At 51.3% G+C, this 15,358-nt stretch overlaps 5 protein-coding genes across 5 annotated transcripts; 3 read left to right on the top strand and 2 right to left on the bottom strand.

The window, feature by feature from the left end:
- Window positions 1–353: 353 nt before the first annotated feature.
- Window positions 354–2,181, top strand: K489DRAFT_43061 (serine/threonine-protein kinase pctaire-3). Its single transcript, XM_033608420.1, has 3 exons — window positions 354–577; window positions 634–736; window positions 800–2,181. The coding sequence occupies exons 1-3, from the start codon at window positions 516–518 to the stop codon at window positions 1,886–1,888; spliced, it is 1,254 nt and encodes a 417-aa protein (XP_033457837.1). The 5' UTR covers window positions 354–515; the 3' UTR covers window positions 1,889–2,181.
- On the bottom strand, window positions 2,029–4,434 carry K489DRAFT_382733 (FAD/NAD(P)-binding domain-containing protein). Its single transcript, XM_033605447.1, has 5 exons — window positions 4,269–4,434; window positions 4,114–4,183; window positions 3,966–4,046; window positions 3,553–3,903; window positions 2,029–3,491 (listed from the first exon to the last, which is right to left on the bottom strand). The coding sequence occupies exons 1-5, from the start codon at window positions 4,310–4,312 to the stop codon at window positions 2,475–2,477; spliced, it is 1,563 nt and encodes a 520-aa protein (XP_033457836.1). The 5' UTR covers window positions 4,313–4,434; the 3' UTR covers window positions 2,029–2,474.
- A 2,807-nt stretch (window positions 4,435–7,241) lies between these two features.
- Window positions 7,242–8,955, top strand: K489DRAFT_323178 (TPT-domain-containing protein; the record flags this gene model as incomplete). The annotated part of the gene is made up of 5 exons (XM_033601680.1): window positions 7,242–7,375; window positions 7,497–7,570; window positions 7,687–7,904; window positions 8,109–8,516; window positions 8,581–8,955. The coding sequence occupies 5 exons, from the start codon at window positions 7,242–7,244 to the stop codon at window positions 8,953–8,955; spliced, it is 1,209 nt and encodes a 402-aa protein (XP_033457835.1).
- Window positions 8,956–9,624: 669 nt separating this feature from the next.
- Window positions 9,625–11,366, bottom strand: K489DRAFT_382731 (kinase-like protein). The gene has a single exon (XM_033605446.1). It carries the CDS (start codon window positions 11,208–11,210, stop codon window positions 9,786–9,788), a length of 1,425 nt encoding a protein of 474 aa, XP_033457834.1. The 5' UTR covers window positions 11,211–11,366; the 3' UTR covers window positions 9,625–9,785.
- Window positions 11,367–11,596: 230 nt separating this feature from the next.
- On the top strand, window positions 11,597–15,312 carry K489DRAFT_412007 (chromosome condensation complex Condensin, subunit D2; the record flags this gene model as incomplete). Its single annotated transcript, XM_033607874.1, has 2 exons — window positions 11,597–11,829; window positions 11,916–15,312. The coding sequence occupies 2 exons, from the start codon at window positions 11,597–11,599 to the stop codon at window positions 15,310–15,312; spliced, it is 3,630 nt and encodes a 1,209-aa protein (XP_033457833.1).
- Window positions 15,313–15,358: the final 46 nt, after the last annotated feature.

The following is a 15,358-nucleotide window of genomic DNA, read 5'->3' as shown; positions in this document are numbered from 1 at the left end:
CTTGAAATGCCGGACGGCTGTATTGCGCCACAAGCGAGTCCATGACTGGATTCTTTGGCGGGGGTGTAGGACGAGTAGAGATCTGGTAAGACTCTGCGGAAGGTTTCGATGTCCGAAAAAGAAGCAATGGTGGATTAACTTTGGCACGTTCACAGTAGCAGAAAGGCGAATGAGGTTATGTCCTCTCAAGCTCCGGACAGACAGGCTGAAGCATCGTCGCGTGTCAGGCATGCAAGCGAGGCGTCATGGAGTCGTGACACCATATACGCAGCTGTTGCGTACAAATCAGACGTCAGCCTCACCACACCAGAACTACCACTCTGACGAGAATACATCACTGGATGCCCAGGTGTACACCTCCAGGCGAATGGAGCGGAGTGGAATGGAACAATCAAAGCTATGCAAACCCTGTTGATTCAACAATTCAGACGGCTGTGTGATTTATTCGCAGTCTGTCTTGAAAATATCTCTGTCTCCTGTCTATTTGTTGAACGCGGGTGATCGTGACAAGGGCAATGGCGCACGAGTGGACGAAAGATCTCAGCTTTTCAGATCGGCTGGCCGCGACGTCAAAGATGCAAGTGAGATATCGTTCAGATCGTCTTGCAAGACGATTCAACTAATGGCATGAAGTCTGGTGGCGTATAAGACTGCCCATCCAGGCGGCGAAGCAGCGGAAGCAGGCAAATATGCCAGGTCGGCTGAAGAGGATTGTAGAAGACATGCTCTCTCGATGGTATTCAATCTCGATATACACAGTCTCATGAAGTATCGCAACTGAAACTGGAATTGTTAATAGACAGAATATCACGAGCTCGTATCTAAATCCGTCTCTCTGCTCCAGAACGCCGTGCCTCCTTCAGCAGAAGCTCTTGAGGATCATCACCAAGACGAACACATCTTTCCAAACCTCCCCAACACTGGCGCAACCATAGGCCGATATACCCATGCATCGCACCATAGCGATGGCCTCTTCTCCGAGGTCTTCCGCGCTGTCGACTCCGAGCCAGGATTGGGTAGTCCGAACTCAACTAAAGTGGTTGCACTGAAAATCACTACTCCTGCAGTCATGACGCCACCGCACAATGCCATTCGAGAAGCGCGCATCCTGGGTGCTGCCAAAGGTAGCACGGTCATACCACTCCTTGAAACCTTTCAGCAATCCGGTGGTCGTTTCGTCCTCGTGTTCCCGTTCATGCCCCACGATCTGGGAACGCTTCTTGAGCAAGGCTACTTCCGCAAGCATCAAACGATTTCCAGTGTGAGCGCCCACCCTCGTCGCGTCATCCTTCGTGACCTCTTCACGGGGCTCAAGCACTTGCACAGCCTCGGCATTCTTCATCGCGACATCAAGCCCGGAAACATCCTGCTTGCTTCGCCACAGGGGCCGGCCTATCTAGCAGACTTCGGTATCGCCTGGATGCCCGGCGATCGCGATTCGGAGCCCGACGCCGAGAAAATCCTTGACGTCGGCACGACGAGCTACCGCGCGCCGGAACTACTCTTCGGCTGCACGGATTATGGTGTGGGCGTTGACCTCTGGGCTGCTGGATGTGTCGCGGCACAGCTTGTCCGGGACGATGCACATCGACCTTTATTTGATGCCGGTGACATGGGAAGCGAGCTAGCACTCATCAAGAGCATCTTCACCACGCTTGGCACGCCGGACGATGAAGGACGGATGTGGCCAGAGACGCTTGTACCCGGGCGAATACCGGATTGGGGCAAGATGCGTTTCAAGCACTTCTCGCCATTGTCCTGGAGCGACGAGATCCTGGTGGGCGCAGATGAGTTTGCTGTCGATTTGGTGAGAACGTTGGTCGTATATGAGAGCGGTTCTCGTCTCAGCGCATCAGATGTGAGTGTTTGCCTTTTTTCTCGTGCTTGACACATCCTCCACTGGCGACTATCTTTTTCGTCCTGCGTCTCTGACTGTCCTGCACCATACAATCCATGCTGATTTCTAGGCCCTTGAACATCCATATCTACAACCACAAGTTTAGCAGATGCAACGGACTGTGCCGGTCAAACTACGATCATCAAGCCCGTGGTCTTGCTGACGTATGTGAGGAATACTCGCTGGATTGAGGTCATGTTCTAAAGCTATGCGGATTTGGTGAATCAAAATTAGAGCAACATGCAAGTTGCCAATCTAGTTGTATATTCGTTGTCAAAAATGCCCTCATCGGACCACACCAAAAGTCCGACAGCCGTGAACGGGCTTCCGGTTCGTCGCGAAAATCGTGGCGTCTCCATCGTTATGAATGCAACAGACTAATTGCAGATTTTCCTTCCTCAGATGCGCTGTGCCAGCAACGCCACAACCGAAATAATACTGCGCTACCTCCTAAGGTCGAGATTGAATGAAAAGACCCCTCCTGAAATTTGCATCGCGTTACGGTCTGCCATTGCCAAGGCGATGAGATACTGCCAAAATCTTGTAACGATGTGAGGACCGAAGAACACCGAAACATCTACTTGGCGACGTCGGCGATCTGGAAAGCTTGCAGTCCATCCACCAAGCGCCGCTCAGTGTTGGCTCGAGAGTTGACAAAGTCGGGGTAGTTGAGCGTCAGCTCAGCGGCTCCGTTGACGACGTGGTCTGCAGCTTCGACACCCAACATGAAAGAGTGGTCCTGGTTGCCAACCTCATATCTCCAGCTACCGAAGCGTCCACGGGAGAGGATGTCCATGCTCTGCAACTTGGGCAGCAGCTTGGTCAGTACGCCTTCACGCTCGAGCGAAGGTGTCGGGTAGCCGTGATCGAAGCGGCGGTGGTAGGTGGATACGATCTCATCAAGGGGTCGGAGCATCTCCGTGTTGATCAAACCCTGGATGCAGTCTGCCAACATTGTCTCCTGGTTCACAGGCTTCATGCTCGACTCAGAAACTTCGAGCATGATGCTCCAGTATGGACCTTGACGGGCCTCAGTAATGGCGGGCGGCTTTCCATTGGCAAGCTGGATTGTGGGAAGCTTGACCGATGCCTCGGGCTGGTTGTTTGGGCTGTAATTCGAAAAGATGGTAGCACGGTAGAAGGGGCAGTTGTCCTCAGGGAAGTAGAGCCAGCACTTGTCCCCGATGCGTTCGGGGCGCTCGCCTCGAATGCCCACTCCGATGACGTGAGTGGTGCTGTAGAACAGACCCTTCGTCATGTCGATGAGTTCTTCGTTCCGCATTGCTTGGGCAAGGTAGTCCACGGACATGGTGGAGATGAGCTTCTTGTATTTGACCACAGTTCCGTCTCCGAGCAGAACGCGCTTGGTGTCGGCCTCTACGAGGTCGACCTGTCCATGCTTACCGAAGCGCGTCTTCTCCTTCGGGAGAGTGTCGGCCACTTTGATCCAGATGTTGCCAGTACCGCCGTGCGCGGGAAAGCGGAAAGTGGCGTTCGGGCCCCAATTGCCAGCGGCCTTGTTCAAGATGACATTCTTTGTGATCAGCTTGACGTTGGGAGCCGCAACACGCTCACCCAGCCATTGGCATTGCATCTAAACGTATAATTTATCAGCACCGCGTGCTCAGTGTATGTCATATCTCTCCGCATCTTACCTTGGTTGTCGGCACCGCCCAAACCTTGTAATTGTATGGTCGCATGAAAATGTTGGCCAAGTGTTCACCCACGTTCCGCAGAATCCATTCATCAAAATCTTTCGGTTTGGTGGAAGCAACGCGCGCTTCCAAAGCAGCATCGATCAAAGTCTCTAAACATAGCACCTGGTCGTCCTTCGGCAGCATGGAGATGTTGTTCTGGAAGGGGTACGGCACCCAAAGGCCTTTGTATCGCACGTATGAAATGCGCTGGTGGTGATACCAATCGGTCTCGAGAGGGAGGGCTTCATCAATGCAATCGTCGAAGTACTTGTAGTGAGAGAAGATGACATGGCCACCAACGTCGTAGAGCTAAGGAGTAGCCGCCTGGTCAGCAAGGAAAGACGATCGCAAGATCAGAAGTGACTGCTTACGAAACCCTCGGGAGTGATATCAGTCGAGGCAAGACCTCCGGGAATCTCGTTGCTGTCAACGATCAACCATGAAGGACCGTTCTGTTGAAGGAGAAAAGCTTGTTAGAGTGGTCATTCGTACGACATTGTGTGAAGTTGAGCAGCATACGATCTGATTGAGACGCTTTGCCGCTCCAAGACCTGTCGGGCCAGCGCCAATGACGAGAACGTCGACGTTGCTGAAAATGTGAGTATTAGCATTCCTTGGTTGTCCAATTTCTCTCTCGAGTCCCGCATTCGACCGTCGAGGCTAGGGGAACACACATCTCCTGGCCATTGGCCTTGCTGATCTTTCGGTTGTGGGCCATTGTGTAGTAAATTTCGTTTGGCGGGCCAGTAAGTAGAGATCGCACGCTGACGAACCTTGAATCTTCGACACGAGGATATAGAAAAAGAGAGTTGAAAGCTACCCTGGGTACGTGGCGAGTCTATAGTACAGGTATGTATTGCACATGCCCAATAAAACGCCGGTGTAATGGATGCAGGCAGGCGCAGACCAGGACATGCACGTGTACGCACACACCGCAAGGAAACCCACCTGCAGTGCAGTACACATTTTGTTCGCTCGATTATTATTATTAGTCTGCCTCAACATGATGGCCCTCCGGACTGCTCAATTTGTCCCTTCCTGCCTTACCGCTCTTCGTTCGCACTCGCTGATCGATGTACTGCGAACGCGGAGGTCAATAGGGGTGCACTTTGGCAGATCCTCAAGGATTCGTACCATGCCCAGTGGGATGCAGAAGCGACCTCTTATCGTGTCGGTCGTGATGAAGGGGGCAGAATAGACGATCTCAATACACAGAACCTTGCAGATGATACCTTCATTTTCGTCGACGCGGGGAATGGACGGTTTGTTGTTCAAGCCGATCACCCACCTCTATAATGGTTCAAAAGCTGCCAATGATCGCAGACGGATACTGGACAAGTAATTCAATTGATATGGTATTGAATGCATGACAGCCCACGGTCCCGTCGTCAACCAGCATGCAACAATCATTTCCATTGAACACCAGAAAAATTCAACTTATTATTTAGATGTGCTATGATACGCGTCAACCCATTTTTTGGGAGCACCCCTCCATTCTCAGGAAGCGGCCTACAGTACTGTACTATAGCATGTACTATAACATGTGTAGCCACCCGTGCCACCAATGTGAAACTGGGCGATAGGATAAATTTGTTTTAGGGGTCTTCAGCCCAGCATACCTCTAGGCTAGTAGCGGCACTGGCAGATTGTCGATCGATTGGATTCTTATGATGACTGGACATTCCGAGCCACTAGTAGAAAGAGCTCTCGGGCCTACACGCCGCTCAACGACATAAACTCTGGTGCCCCTATTTCTCCCCTGCTCGTCCCCGGATAGCAGACGTTGCAGAACAGCATGAAGAGGGCTACAAACCAGACTCTCATTAGTCCCCACTCTCTAACACTGCTCAGATACTAACAAATGTGGTGTCTGACACAGAAGTGACCAACGTCATTCAATTGTAGTATGAAAAACATGTGTGGCGTAGTGATCAATCTGTCGTTTTCCGGAGGGAGTCACCACTGTAAGCCTTTCAAAGTTTGGTTGGCGTAGAGGGCAATGCTTGTGTTTGAATCAATATGCCCCCAAATTCTGGCCGATCTGCGCGTGCCCAGGACTCTATCTATTCTCGCGGAGACTTTGACAGCGATCTAAAAATAAATCACTGCCAATTTCGAATGTGTAACGGCGTCTGAAAGAGAAGGTGTTTCAACCAAGAGCAGCAGTCCCGAATCTTACTGCATATCGTCACACACATGCGCGCGGACGAGGCCGGTGCTGTCAACAACATGCATCATCCATGCTTTGCCGGCGCATGAGAGAGAGGCTTTCATTCTGGTTGAGGAGGCCAGGGAAAATTAATAGGGCAAATTCGAAGGGAAAATCAAGTGTTTTGAAATGTTAAAGGTGATGAAGATCTCCAGCTTCATGGACAGGTTTCTCCCGTCTTGTGTCCAATACGAGTCCCGGTATCATGTTGTTCGTTCGACGTAATGCCCGTGAGGATGGTCTGTTGATGGTGGGATACCGTCTCACCAACGCGTGCTGCAACTGGCCAAAAAGTTGGGAGCCCCCTAGCCACAGACGTCGGGCAGGGAGGCCGCTTCCCACTACTATTCACGGCGTCCACTGCCCACGTTGCTGGCTTCTGACCACTCACTGGCATCTTGGCGGCATAGCTGATTCTCGCCTCAACTTCGTACTCTCCAGCTCCTCATCATTACTACAGGCTAGGAGCGAAGCATTCCATGGGCATGCCCTCGTCTCCCGCACTGTGCCACAATGCAGCGCTGATGTGCACCTATCCATGTATGTGGGAACTTTTCTATTCAGGATTGCATTTATGGCATGAATCTCATATGATTGTCATTAATGATTCACGCATTGCTTACTATCCCATTGGCCTTGTGGTATTCAGAAAACGGAATCATGATTGAGCATGCATACACGCCTAGATAGTGAAGCGAAGGTAACTCGGTCGTCGCGGCTGCGGCTCCGCGCGTCCCACCGATCACCTGCATCGTCTTGTGCTGCGCGCCGCAGTGATATCGCTTGCTGTGTACGTGGTTGACCATCAGGTTCAGCCCACTTGCACGACCTGTTCCACCCGTTGCGGCACCCTTTTTATTATTATTACCTGGGTACTTGTCATTGCTCACACCGCCCGAGCCTCGAGGACTGGACTGTAGCTACGCAGTACTGCTCATACTGGACTAGGCAATCTGTCAAGCGCGCCTCACATCATTCAAGCCCTGGACAGTTGTTCCCACGCCAAATCAAGGCTGCTCCTGCCGCAATCCACTCCCGACTCGCACTCGTCAGGGCCCTTCCCGCCGCCGTAGACCGTTTTGTACTGCATCGCGCTGATCCTCGAGCCAGCTTCATGACCCGCGTCGTCCCTATTCTTATTCTGATTCCAGTTCCTTTTTCTTTCTCACTGTGCACACATCACTACATCGCCATCGTGCATCTCCATCGCCCGACAGTCGAAGCAAGCACTGCTGGTCACTGCCGCTGAAAATCTTGCGCGCCATTCAATTCTTGTCGTCTTTCTCCTGATAACCTTGGCATCTCGCCCTTTTGCCGCGCCGCAATTCGTTCGCAGACATCCCGCCGCCTGCGAAACATTTCCGTGCCTATTGCACTCGCTTTCATCCACGAGTCCGAATAATCCATTGCAAGATTACACAGATCCGTATTCGCCAACATGTCTGACAAGGAACGGCAATCTGGTGAGGAGAAGAGGGTGGAGGAGCCCGTTTTGCCTGTCGTCAACCCAGAGTTGGAGCACAAGCCGGAGCCACCGAAACCTACAGGCTTACACCCGGCCTTCTACATTGCGTGAGTCGCTTACTAGCAAAGATCAGCATAGAAGAGGAGGAATGCGATGCACTCAAGGCCTGGCAGACAGCCCAACAGCGTAGAGAACTTCGAGCTGACTTTCCGCCTCTGCACCGGACAGGACATGGATTTCGTTCTCCTCAAGTGTCATCATCTTCAACAAGTGGATTCTTGACACCGCCGGCTTCCGCTACCGTAAGTTCACTCTTGGATGGTCTGCCTTTGGCAGGCGAGTCCTCGATAGTCTACCTTTGGCATCGAGCCAGCTTCTCTAAGCATCTGAACGTTTCCACTAATCACACGTGATACAGCAATCATTCTCACAACATGGCATTTGCTTTTTGCGACAATCATGACCCAAATTCTGGCCCGCTTCACCCACGTTCTCGACTCCCGTAAGAAGGTGCCGATGACTGGCCGTGTCTATCTCCGCGCGATTGTCCCCATCGGTCTCATGTTCTCGCTATCACTCATTTGCGGCAACTTGACATACCTCTACTTGTCCGTGTCATTTATTCAGATGCTTAAGGTGAGTACGCCGCAAGACTGCACTTTGAAGAGACGTTAGCGGGAAACAAAAAGCTGGATCACACCATCTGGGGTCAGAGCCTCGGGAGTGTGATCCACTGGAAGAGGAGGAGACGGCGATGTTTTTGCGACACGAATTCCTGCAGAAACCACAGGCACACTGAGTAGCACGAAAATTACGTTATACTGACGCTCGTTTATCTAGGCAACCATGCCAGTCGCAGTGCTCCTCATTTCTTGGACATTGGGAACCGCTGCGCCTAACCTCAGGAAGCTCGGCAATGTCAGCTTGATTGTTGTTGGCGTCATGATCGCGTCCTATGGCGAAATCAAATTTGTCGTGACCGGCGTGCTCTTCCAGTTTGGTGGCATTGTCTTCGAGGCGACTCGTCTCGTCCTCATGGAAAAGCTTCTCAACAGCCCAGAGTTCAAGATGGACCCGCTTGTCTCACTCTACTACTTCGCGCCTATCTGTGCTGTCATGAACTTGGCTGTGGCCTTGGTCCTTGAAGTCCCCCGCCTGAGTCTGGCCGACATTCAGAACGTCGGATACTTCGTGCTTCTGGCAAACGCCATGGTCGCTTTTGGCCTCAACGTCTCTGTTGTTTTCCTGGTAAGTTATTCGAACGTGGAACAACCTAGTACTGGTGAGACTTGCTTGCTGACAGGATGACCAGATTGGCAAAACCTCCTCTCTTGTCATGACCCTCTCCGGTGTTCTCAAGGACATCCTGCTGGTCTGTGCATCCATGCTCATCTTCGGTGACCCGGTCTCAGGCATTCAAGCTGTCGGTTACAGCGTTGCCCTCGCAGGTCTTGTCTACTACAAGCTTGGTGGCGAGAAGTTGCGTGAGTACGGTGCGGCCGGCGTTCGCGCCTGGGGCGAATTTGGTGCCACCCGACCGGCGTCCCGACGCCTCGTGGTTATCGGTGCGACTTTCCTCTTCATCATCCTCGTTCTGGGAAGCGCAAGCAGCTTTGGTGTGGTCCCTGAACAGTATGACCCTGTCAAGACAGCTGGCAAGCACCTCGGCATCTCTGGTGCTCAATAGAAAGCACAAGATGATTGGCCTCATTTGACACCGCGTGGCTATGATCAGCGACCTCGTTGCGACGACATCGTGCAAAGCTTCCGCCTCTAAGCTTGAGACATTTATTTCGGCGTAGCATGGAGTTCCTTCGTCTTCGATGCACTACGTCTGGTCGGCTGCAAATGACATTCTCCAGTGCAGAGAGCAAGCATATGACTGCGCAAGGGGTGCCTCGCTGACAAAGTCTGCCTATTGGCTTCCCACCGGCACGCAGGAAATCGTGCGGACGAACGCTACATTATCCTCACTAATAATATGTAAATTTACGCGGATTCTGGACGACTGCTTGATTTGTTATTGATGGAGAGCTATCCGCTTTGTTGTCGGAATTTGCTCCCGACCTTACTATTACTTTTACTTTTACTCTTCAAATATAGATGGTTGATCTGGCAAATTCGCTTTTTGATGTGTAGAAATCTGTAGCATGTGGAGGTCAGCAGATCGCATCAAACTTGGGAGTCATCATTGCTCTAGACTCGCGTCGCCTAATAGATAGCGAATGCCTACCTACCTATATAGTTACCTACCTAGTAGGCATGATTTAAGTGGACGCTCGTCTGGAAGTTTGTATTACTGGAAATATACCAGTCGCGAAGACCGACAGTATCGTTTGAAACAAACGAAGAGATTACTCGAACGATGGTTTGCTGTATATTCATGGGTATCTGCCCTGCCTTGCTATGCGCTGAAGAAGTAATAAAACATTGTTAAAAATTCAGACTTCTGTGATCAAATCACCCGTTTCCCTGAAGCTATGCCGCTGCATTTTGAGGAGAAGCTCACGACTTTGATCAATCGACGCCGCTATCATCACCTTCATCATCGTCATTAAGATCCTCGTCGGCCACCGGACCACAATTGATCAGGAAAGGATGCTGCAAGGCTTCCGCAGCAGTGATTCGCTTCGCAGGATCGAGCTCGAGGCAGCACTTCAAAAATTCCACCGCTTCCAATTCCTCCGTACTCAGCCCGCCACTCCCGTCCTCTTTCTTTGTCCGGCCTAGGCACCATAGGAGAATCTTCTCCCAGCCGTGGCCATGCTCGAAGATGGTGGTCACATTGGTCTGCAAGACCTGCCCATGCAATAGTGCCGTCTCCTTCATCTTCTTGCGACCGAAGATAGTACACAGTTCGATGAAAGCGTCAATGTCATCTGCTGAGTGAAAAAACGGGAAGCGTTTGGATAGGAAGGTGAGAAGGATGATTCCGCAGCTCCATACATCAAGGAGACAAGTCTGAGCAGTACATTTCAAGAGGACTTCGGGAGCGCGAAATCCTCGGGTGCCGGCACGATTCGCGCGACGAGAAGGCCGTTGGTCTTCTTTTGGATATGCTGGGCGAGGCATCTGCTGACTCGAAGCCTGTGAGGCTGCCACGGTGGAAGCATAGACTGATCCATGAACTCTACGCTGTCGCTCTTTCATGTCAAGACAGCAGACGCACTGATGCCAATCCGTGCCGTATTTTTCTGCCAATCCGAAGTCGACCAGGACTCCTTTCTGTTGATTAGGCAGATACAAGAAGTTGGTTGGCTTGATATCGCGATGGATGATAGAAGCTTCGTGGACATATTTCAAAGCCGTGAAGAGGCTGTGCAGGTATATCCGCATTTCCGTGACGGTGAAAACTCGATAATATTCTCGAAAGTCTTTGTGCTGAAAGTATGGTAGAATTGCAATGACTTGATCTTGATGTCGAAAGGCGGTGATCAGCGGTGCGACGTTCACAGCCGATCTCAGATCATATAGAAGCTCCAACTCGTTCAGGATACGTGATGGTGACGACGTGACGTAGATTTTCTTGATGGCCACATACTTGGGCTTGTTGGCACGAGACGATTGCTTATAGCCATTAGATGTGCCATGGTGATTCTCCTTCTCAGCATCAGGATCCCAGTCGTTCTGGTAGTGATCGTAGAGGAGATCTTCTGCCTTGTATACTGTCGAAAAGGTCCCTTCGCCGATGCGGTTAATTAGGCGGTAACGTTGTGTAATGTTTTTGAAACTCTGCTCAAATTTCTGGATATCATCCAGAACAGCATCGTCGACTTCTTCGTCTTCGTCGTCAGTGATGGTGGCTCCGCTTTCATCGAGTGGTCCTCTACTCTCGTCCATGTCCTCTGTCGCTAGTTCCTCCTCAGTGCTGTCACCATAATGTTGGTGCTCTTCTTCATGGACATGATGTGCACCTTGGACTCGCCGACTGACATGAGCCATGTGAAGGGAGAGACAAGAACGACTATTCTGCTTTCGGGTCAATATCTCGTGACAATTTAAAATGGGACCTGTTGTGCATCAATTCTCAGAGTCCGAGGGACCACAGGCCAGATCTCTGTCATTTCCTCTGTACCCAGGCACTCAGGGTCGTGCAGCGCCGCAACAGTTTGGGGAGGTTCACTGCTGCAAACGCGTAAATCACCCCGCGTTCGACGCGTGAGCAGGTTGACATTCTCTTTCCTAAAAGGGTTAGAGGACAACAACGCTCCCAAGTGGGACAGTCGCAAGACGACTGTTTCGATGTGCGCAATTCGTTCGAAGACATCACAGCTCATCGCTGCAGCATTTTCATTTGCGATCTTGTCCGCCAGGACCGAGACTCGAGCATGAGTGACTTAAGATTCGATCTGGGCGAAACGCTCACAGCCTATCTAGACGATCCACTTTCGATTCTCACACCTGAGGCGGATGCCGGCCTGCTAGATTGCGAAAACGATGCAGAAGCCTTCACGCCTGGCGCAATCAACGGTGCACTTGACGGGATAATCGATGCTATCGCAGAAAATCCGGAAGCTGTTCTTCAGCCCAGCCACCTACAGACTCTAGAATTCTTGTTGAAGTACGTCTTCATTGGCGACACGAAAATCCGATTTTACGAGCGCAAAGGTCTATCGGTTCTGAGTTCTAACATGTTCTGTCGCGTAGGCAATCATCGTTCATATCACCAAACTCTCTGGCGAAGGTTTTCGATCTGCTCATCAGTGGACTCGGCGCAGAAGCAGAGCTTATTCATCATGAAGAGCAAGATGGTGAGATCGAAGTCGCACAACACAAATATGTCCTTCAGACGTTCGCATTCCTTTTGCAGTGGTGTATAGCCGCGATAGAGGCGAAGGCGATCGAGGCCTCTGCTAGCGCATCACGAGCCAAAGGAAAAGCGACCAAAGGCAAGGGTGTGACGAAAGAGAGCGCGTGGGATCCTTCGGCACAAATTCAGACGGCCCTTGAGACCATGACAAAAGTGATGAAACTGAAGCTTTCTCGGATATTCGTAACCACCAGTGAGCGCGATGCTTTTATTGGGCTATTCACACGACCTACGTACCTCCTGTTGGAGAACGAAACACGCGTGAAGAGCACTGCGATGCGGATGTACACCTTCAAGGTGCTCTGCGTGGCGATAAAACATCATGGACATGCCTTCGGTGCACAAACGAGCGTCATTCAAAATCTGACGTACTTCGAACACTTGTCGGAGCCAATGGCTGAATTTCTCAATATCCTCGCAGAGCAATACGACTACCCGCAGTTGGCAGAGGAGGTCATCAAGGAATTGTCCAACAAGGAGTTCAGCGCAAATGACACCAAGGGACCGAAATCTGTGTCAATTTTTGTTGCTCGTCTATCTGAGTTAGCGCCTCGAGTGGTGCAGAGACAAGTGACTTACCTTGCCAAACTTTTGGAGAGCGAGAACTATACCCTGCGATGCTCAATCATCGAGGTGTGCGGCAACCTCATCGCCATGTTATCAAATGTCGAGGAATCAGAGAAACGTGAGGAACACAAGGGTCAGATCAATGCATTTTTCGACGTACTCGAGGAGCGCTTTCTGGACATCAACCCCTACTGCCGGTGTCGGGCCATTCAGGTCTACGTCAAATTGTGTGATTTGGAGACGAAATATCCCAAGCGTCGGGAGAAAGCTGCCGAGCTGGCTACGCAAAGCTTAGAAGACAAGTCATCAAATGTGCGGAGAAATGCGATCAAACTGTTGGGTCGACTATTATCTACGCACCCATTCTCCGTTCTTCACGGCGGATTGCTGAGCCACCACGAGTGGAGTCAACGATTGGAGACATGCGAGGCCGAGTTGGTGAACCTGCAACCGCCTGCAAGCGATCCTGCGAACAACGACGCCACGGTGGACGCGAGTCTGCTGGATGATGCCACTCAGATGGACAACGCGGCACGGGAACCTCTAAGCGATGAAGAGAGAGAAGCGGCGCTTCTCAAGGCGCAGGAGGAAGCCGCCACAGCACAAGCCATCAGTAAGCTTCAACTTACCCGTCGGTACTATATCGAAGCTCTGAGATTCATCGAGACTCTCCATGAAGCAACGCCACTTGCAATACAGTTGCTCTCCTCCAAAAACAAGAGCGAAGTAATTGAGGCAATGGATTTCTTCGTGACTGCCGATGCATATAATCTCGAGACAGCCAAAGATGGAGTCCGCCGCATGCTGCGACTGATCTGGACCAAAGGAAACAGCGACGAGGGCAAGGGCGTTCAAGCACACCTCATCGAATGCTACAGAGGTCTGTTCTTCGCGGCTCCGGACAATTTCAACTCGAATGAGGCTGCAAATTATATTGCAAGGAACATGATCAGTCTGACATTCGGTGCGACACCAGCCGAGCTGACCAGCCTTGAACAGCTGCTTGCGACGATGATGAAGGAAAAGGCCATCAACGAACTTGTCGTTCAAAAGCTGTGGCAAGTCTATGGCATACAGAAAAAGGAAATCTCGAGGTCCCAACGTAGAGGTGCTATCATAATTCTCGGAATGCTTGCATTGGCAGAGCCCGACATAATTGTCAAGGAGATGCAGACATGCTTACGCATCGGACTTGGGAGCATCGGCAGGAATGACCTGCTCCTTGCCCGCTTCACTTGCATTGCATTGATGCGGATGACAAACAACAAATCAACCAAAGGCACCGAGAGCAAGCCGAGTACGCGCTTACCAAACGACCATGCCGTTCTCGTCCGGTTGGCCGATCTTTTGAACCTCGAAAGCACCAGCAAAGATTGGTACGGCATGGCGGAGCAAGCGGTCGGCGCCATCTATGCACTTTCAAAACATCCAGACGTACTCTGTTCGGAAGTCATACGAAACAAAACAAAAGCCGTCTTCTCACCTCCTCCCCCCGCTGCTGAAGATGGGACAATTGTGCCCGACAAGAGCCAAATCGACGACGATGGAGATGTTGAAATGAGTGAGATTCCCGGTGAACCTGTAGATGCTAAGCCAGTAACATCAACAGAACCAGCAGCCTCGGATGGATCCTCAAACGCGGGCCAATCCGCGATACCATTGTCTCAGCTACTGTTTACTGTTGGCCATATCGCTTTGAAGCAAATTGTTCACCTCGAGCTTTGTGAGCAGGACTTCAAGCGGAGAAAGGCCGAAAAGGAGAAGCCTCGTGAAAACCCAGCGACCAAGGCTCCCGTTGCTAAAAAGGGCTCAAAGAAAGACGAAACTCCAGCAGATGAGCTCGATCTGATCACAGGAACAACCGAGGATGACTTCACTGACGCGGTCGCTCACGTCCGCGAACGTGAGCTGCTCTTCGGCAAGAACTCCTTGCTTGCAAACTTCGGCCCACTTGTCGTGGAAGTTTGCGGCAACAACAAAGCGTACCCGAACGCCGAGCTTCAAGCGCAGGCCGCATTGTGCATGGCGAAACTTATGTGTGTCAGTTCTGAGTTCTGCGAGTCGAACTTGAGTTTGCTCATCACAATCCTTGAACGGTCGCCCTCGGCCATCACTCGCAGCAATCTTGTCGTGGCGCTTGGCGATATGGCTGTTTGCTTCAATCATCTCATCGATGAGAACACGGACTTCCTTTATCGTCGACTTTCCGATTCCAGCTTGCAGGTCAAGAGGACGTGTCTCATGACATTGACCTTCCTGATTCTAGCCGGACAGGTAAAGGTGAAGGGTCAGCTGGGTGAAATGGCCAAATGCATCGAAGACAGCGATGAGCGCATCCGCGACATGAGTCGAATGTTCTTTGCTGAGCTTTCAGGCAAGGACAATGCCATTTACAACCATTTCGTGGACATGTTCAGTCTGCTCACCGCGGATCATGAACTTGAAGAAGAGAACTTCCGGCGCATCATCAAGTTCTTGGCGAGCTTCATTGAAAAGGACAAGCATGCTAAACAGCTTGCGAGTAAATTGGCGCCCCGGCTGCAGAGGGCAGAGAACGAGCGACAATGGAATGATGTTGCGTTCGCTCTCGGCTTGTTACCACACAAGAACGAAGAAATCACGAAGTTAATGAGCGAGGGCTGCAAGATCGTCGAGTCAGGCGCATGATTACCAAGTTATCAGAATAGATTTCGAAGTTGTAATACTTTACTCC

Source organism: Dissoconium aciculare, assembly GCF_010015565.1.
Source record: "Dissoconium aciculare CBS 342.82 unplaced genomic scaffold K489scaffold_10, whole genome shotgun sequence".
NCBI classification, from domain to species: domain Eukaryota; kingdom Fungi; phylum Ascomycota; class Dothideomycetes; order Mycosphaerellales; family Dissoconiaceae; genus Dissoconium; species Dissoconium aciculare.
The sequence above is the reverse complement of the archived record's forward strand: the minus strand, read 5'-3'. Positions and strand labels throughout refer to the sequence as shown.

Coding starts and splice junctions, on each gene's coding strand:
- K489DRAFT_43061 (XM_033608420.1), top strand. CDS start 516: ATGGCGCACGAGTGGACGAAAGATCTCAGCTTTTCAGATCGGCTGGCC. Junction 578..633: donor CTGGCCGCGACGTCAAAGAT/GCAAGTGAGATA, acceptor AATGGCATGAAG/TCTGGTGGCGTATAAGACTG. Junction 737..799: donor GAAGACATGCTCTCTCGATG/GTATTCAATCTC, acceptor AATTGTTAATAG/ACAGAATATCACGAGCTCGT.
- K489DRAFT_382733 (XM_033605447.1), bottom strand. CDS start 4,312: ATGGCCCACAACCGAAAGATCAGCAAGGCCAATGGCCAGGAGAT. Junction 3,904..3,965: donor ATATCACTCCCGAGGGTTTC/GTAAGCAGTCAC, acceptor GCTACTCCTTAG/CTCTACGACGTTGGTGGCCA. Junction 3,492..3,552: donor GGGCGGTGCCGACAACCAAG/GTAAGATGCGGA, acceptor TTATACGTTTAG/ATGCAATGCCAATGGCTGGG.
- K489DRAFT_382731 (XM_033605446.1), bottom strand. CDS start 11,210: ATGGCTCATGTCAGTCGGCGAGTCCAAGGTGCACATCATGTCCATGAA.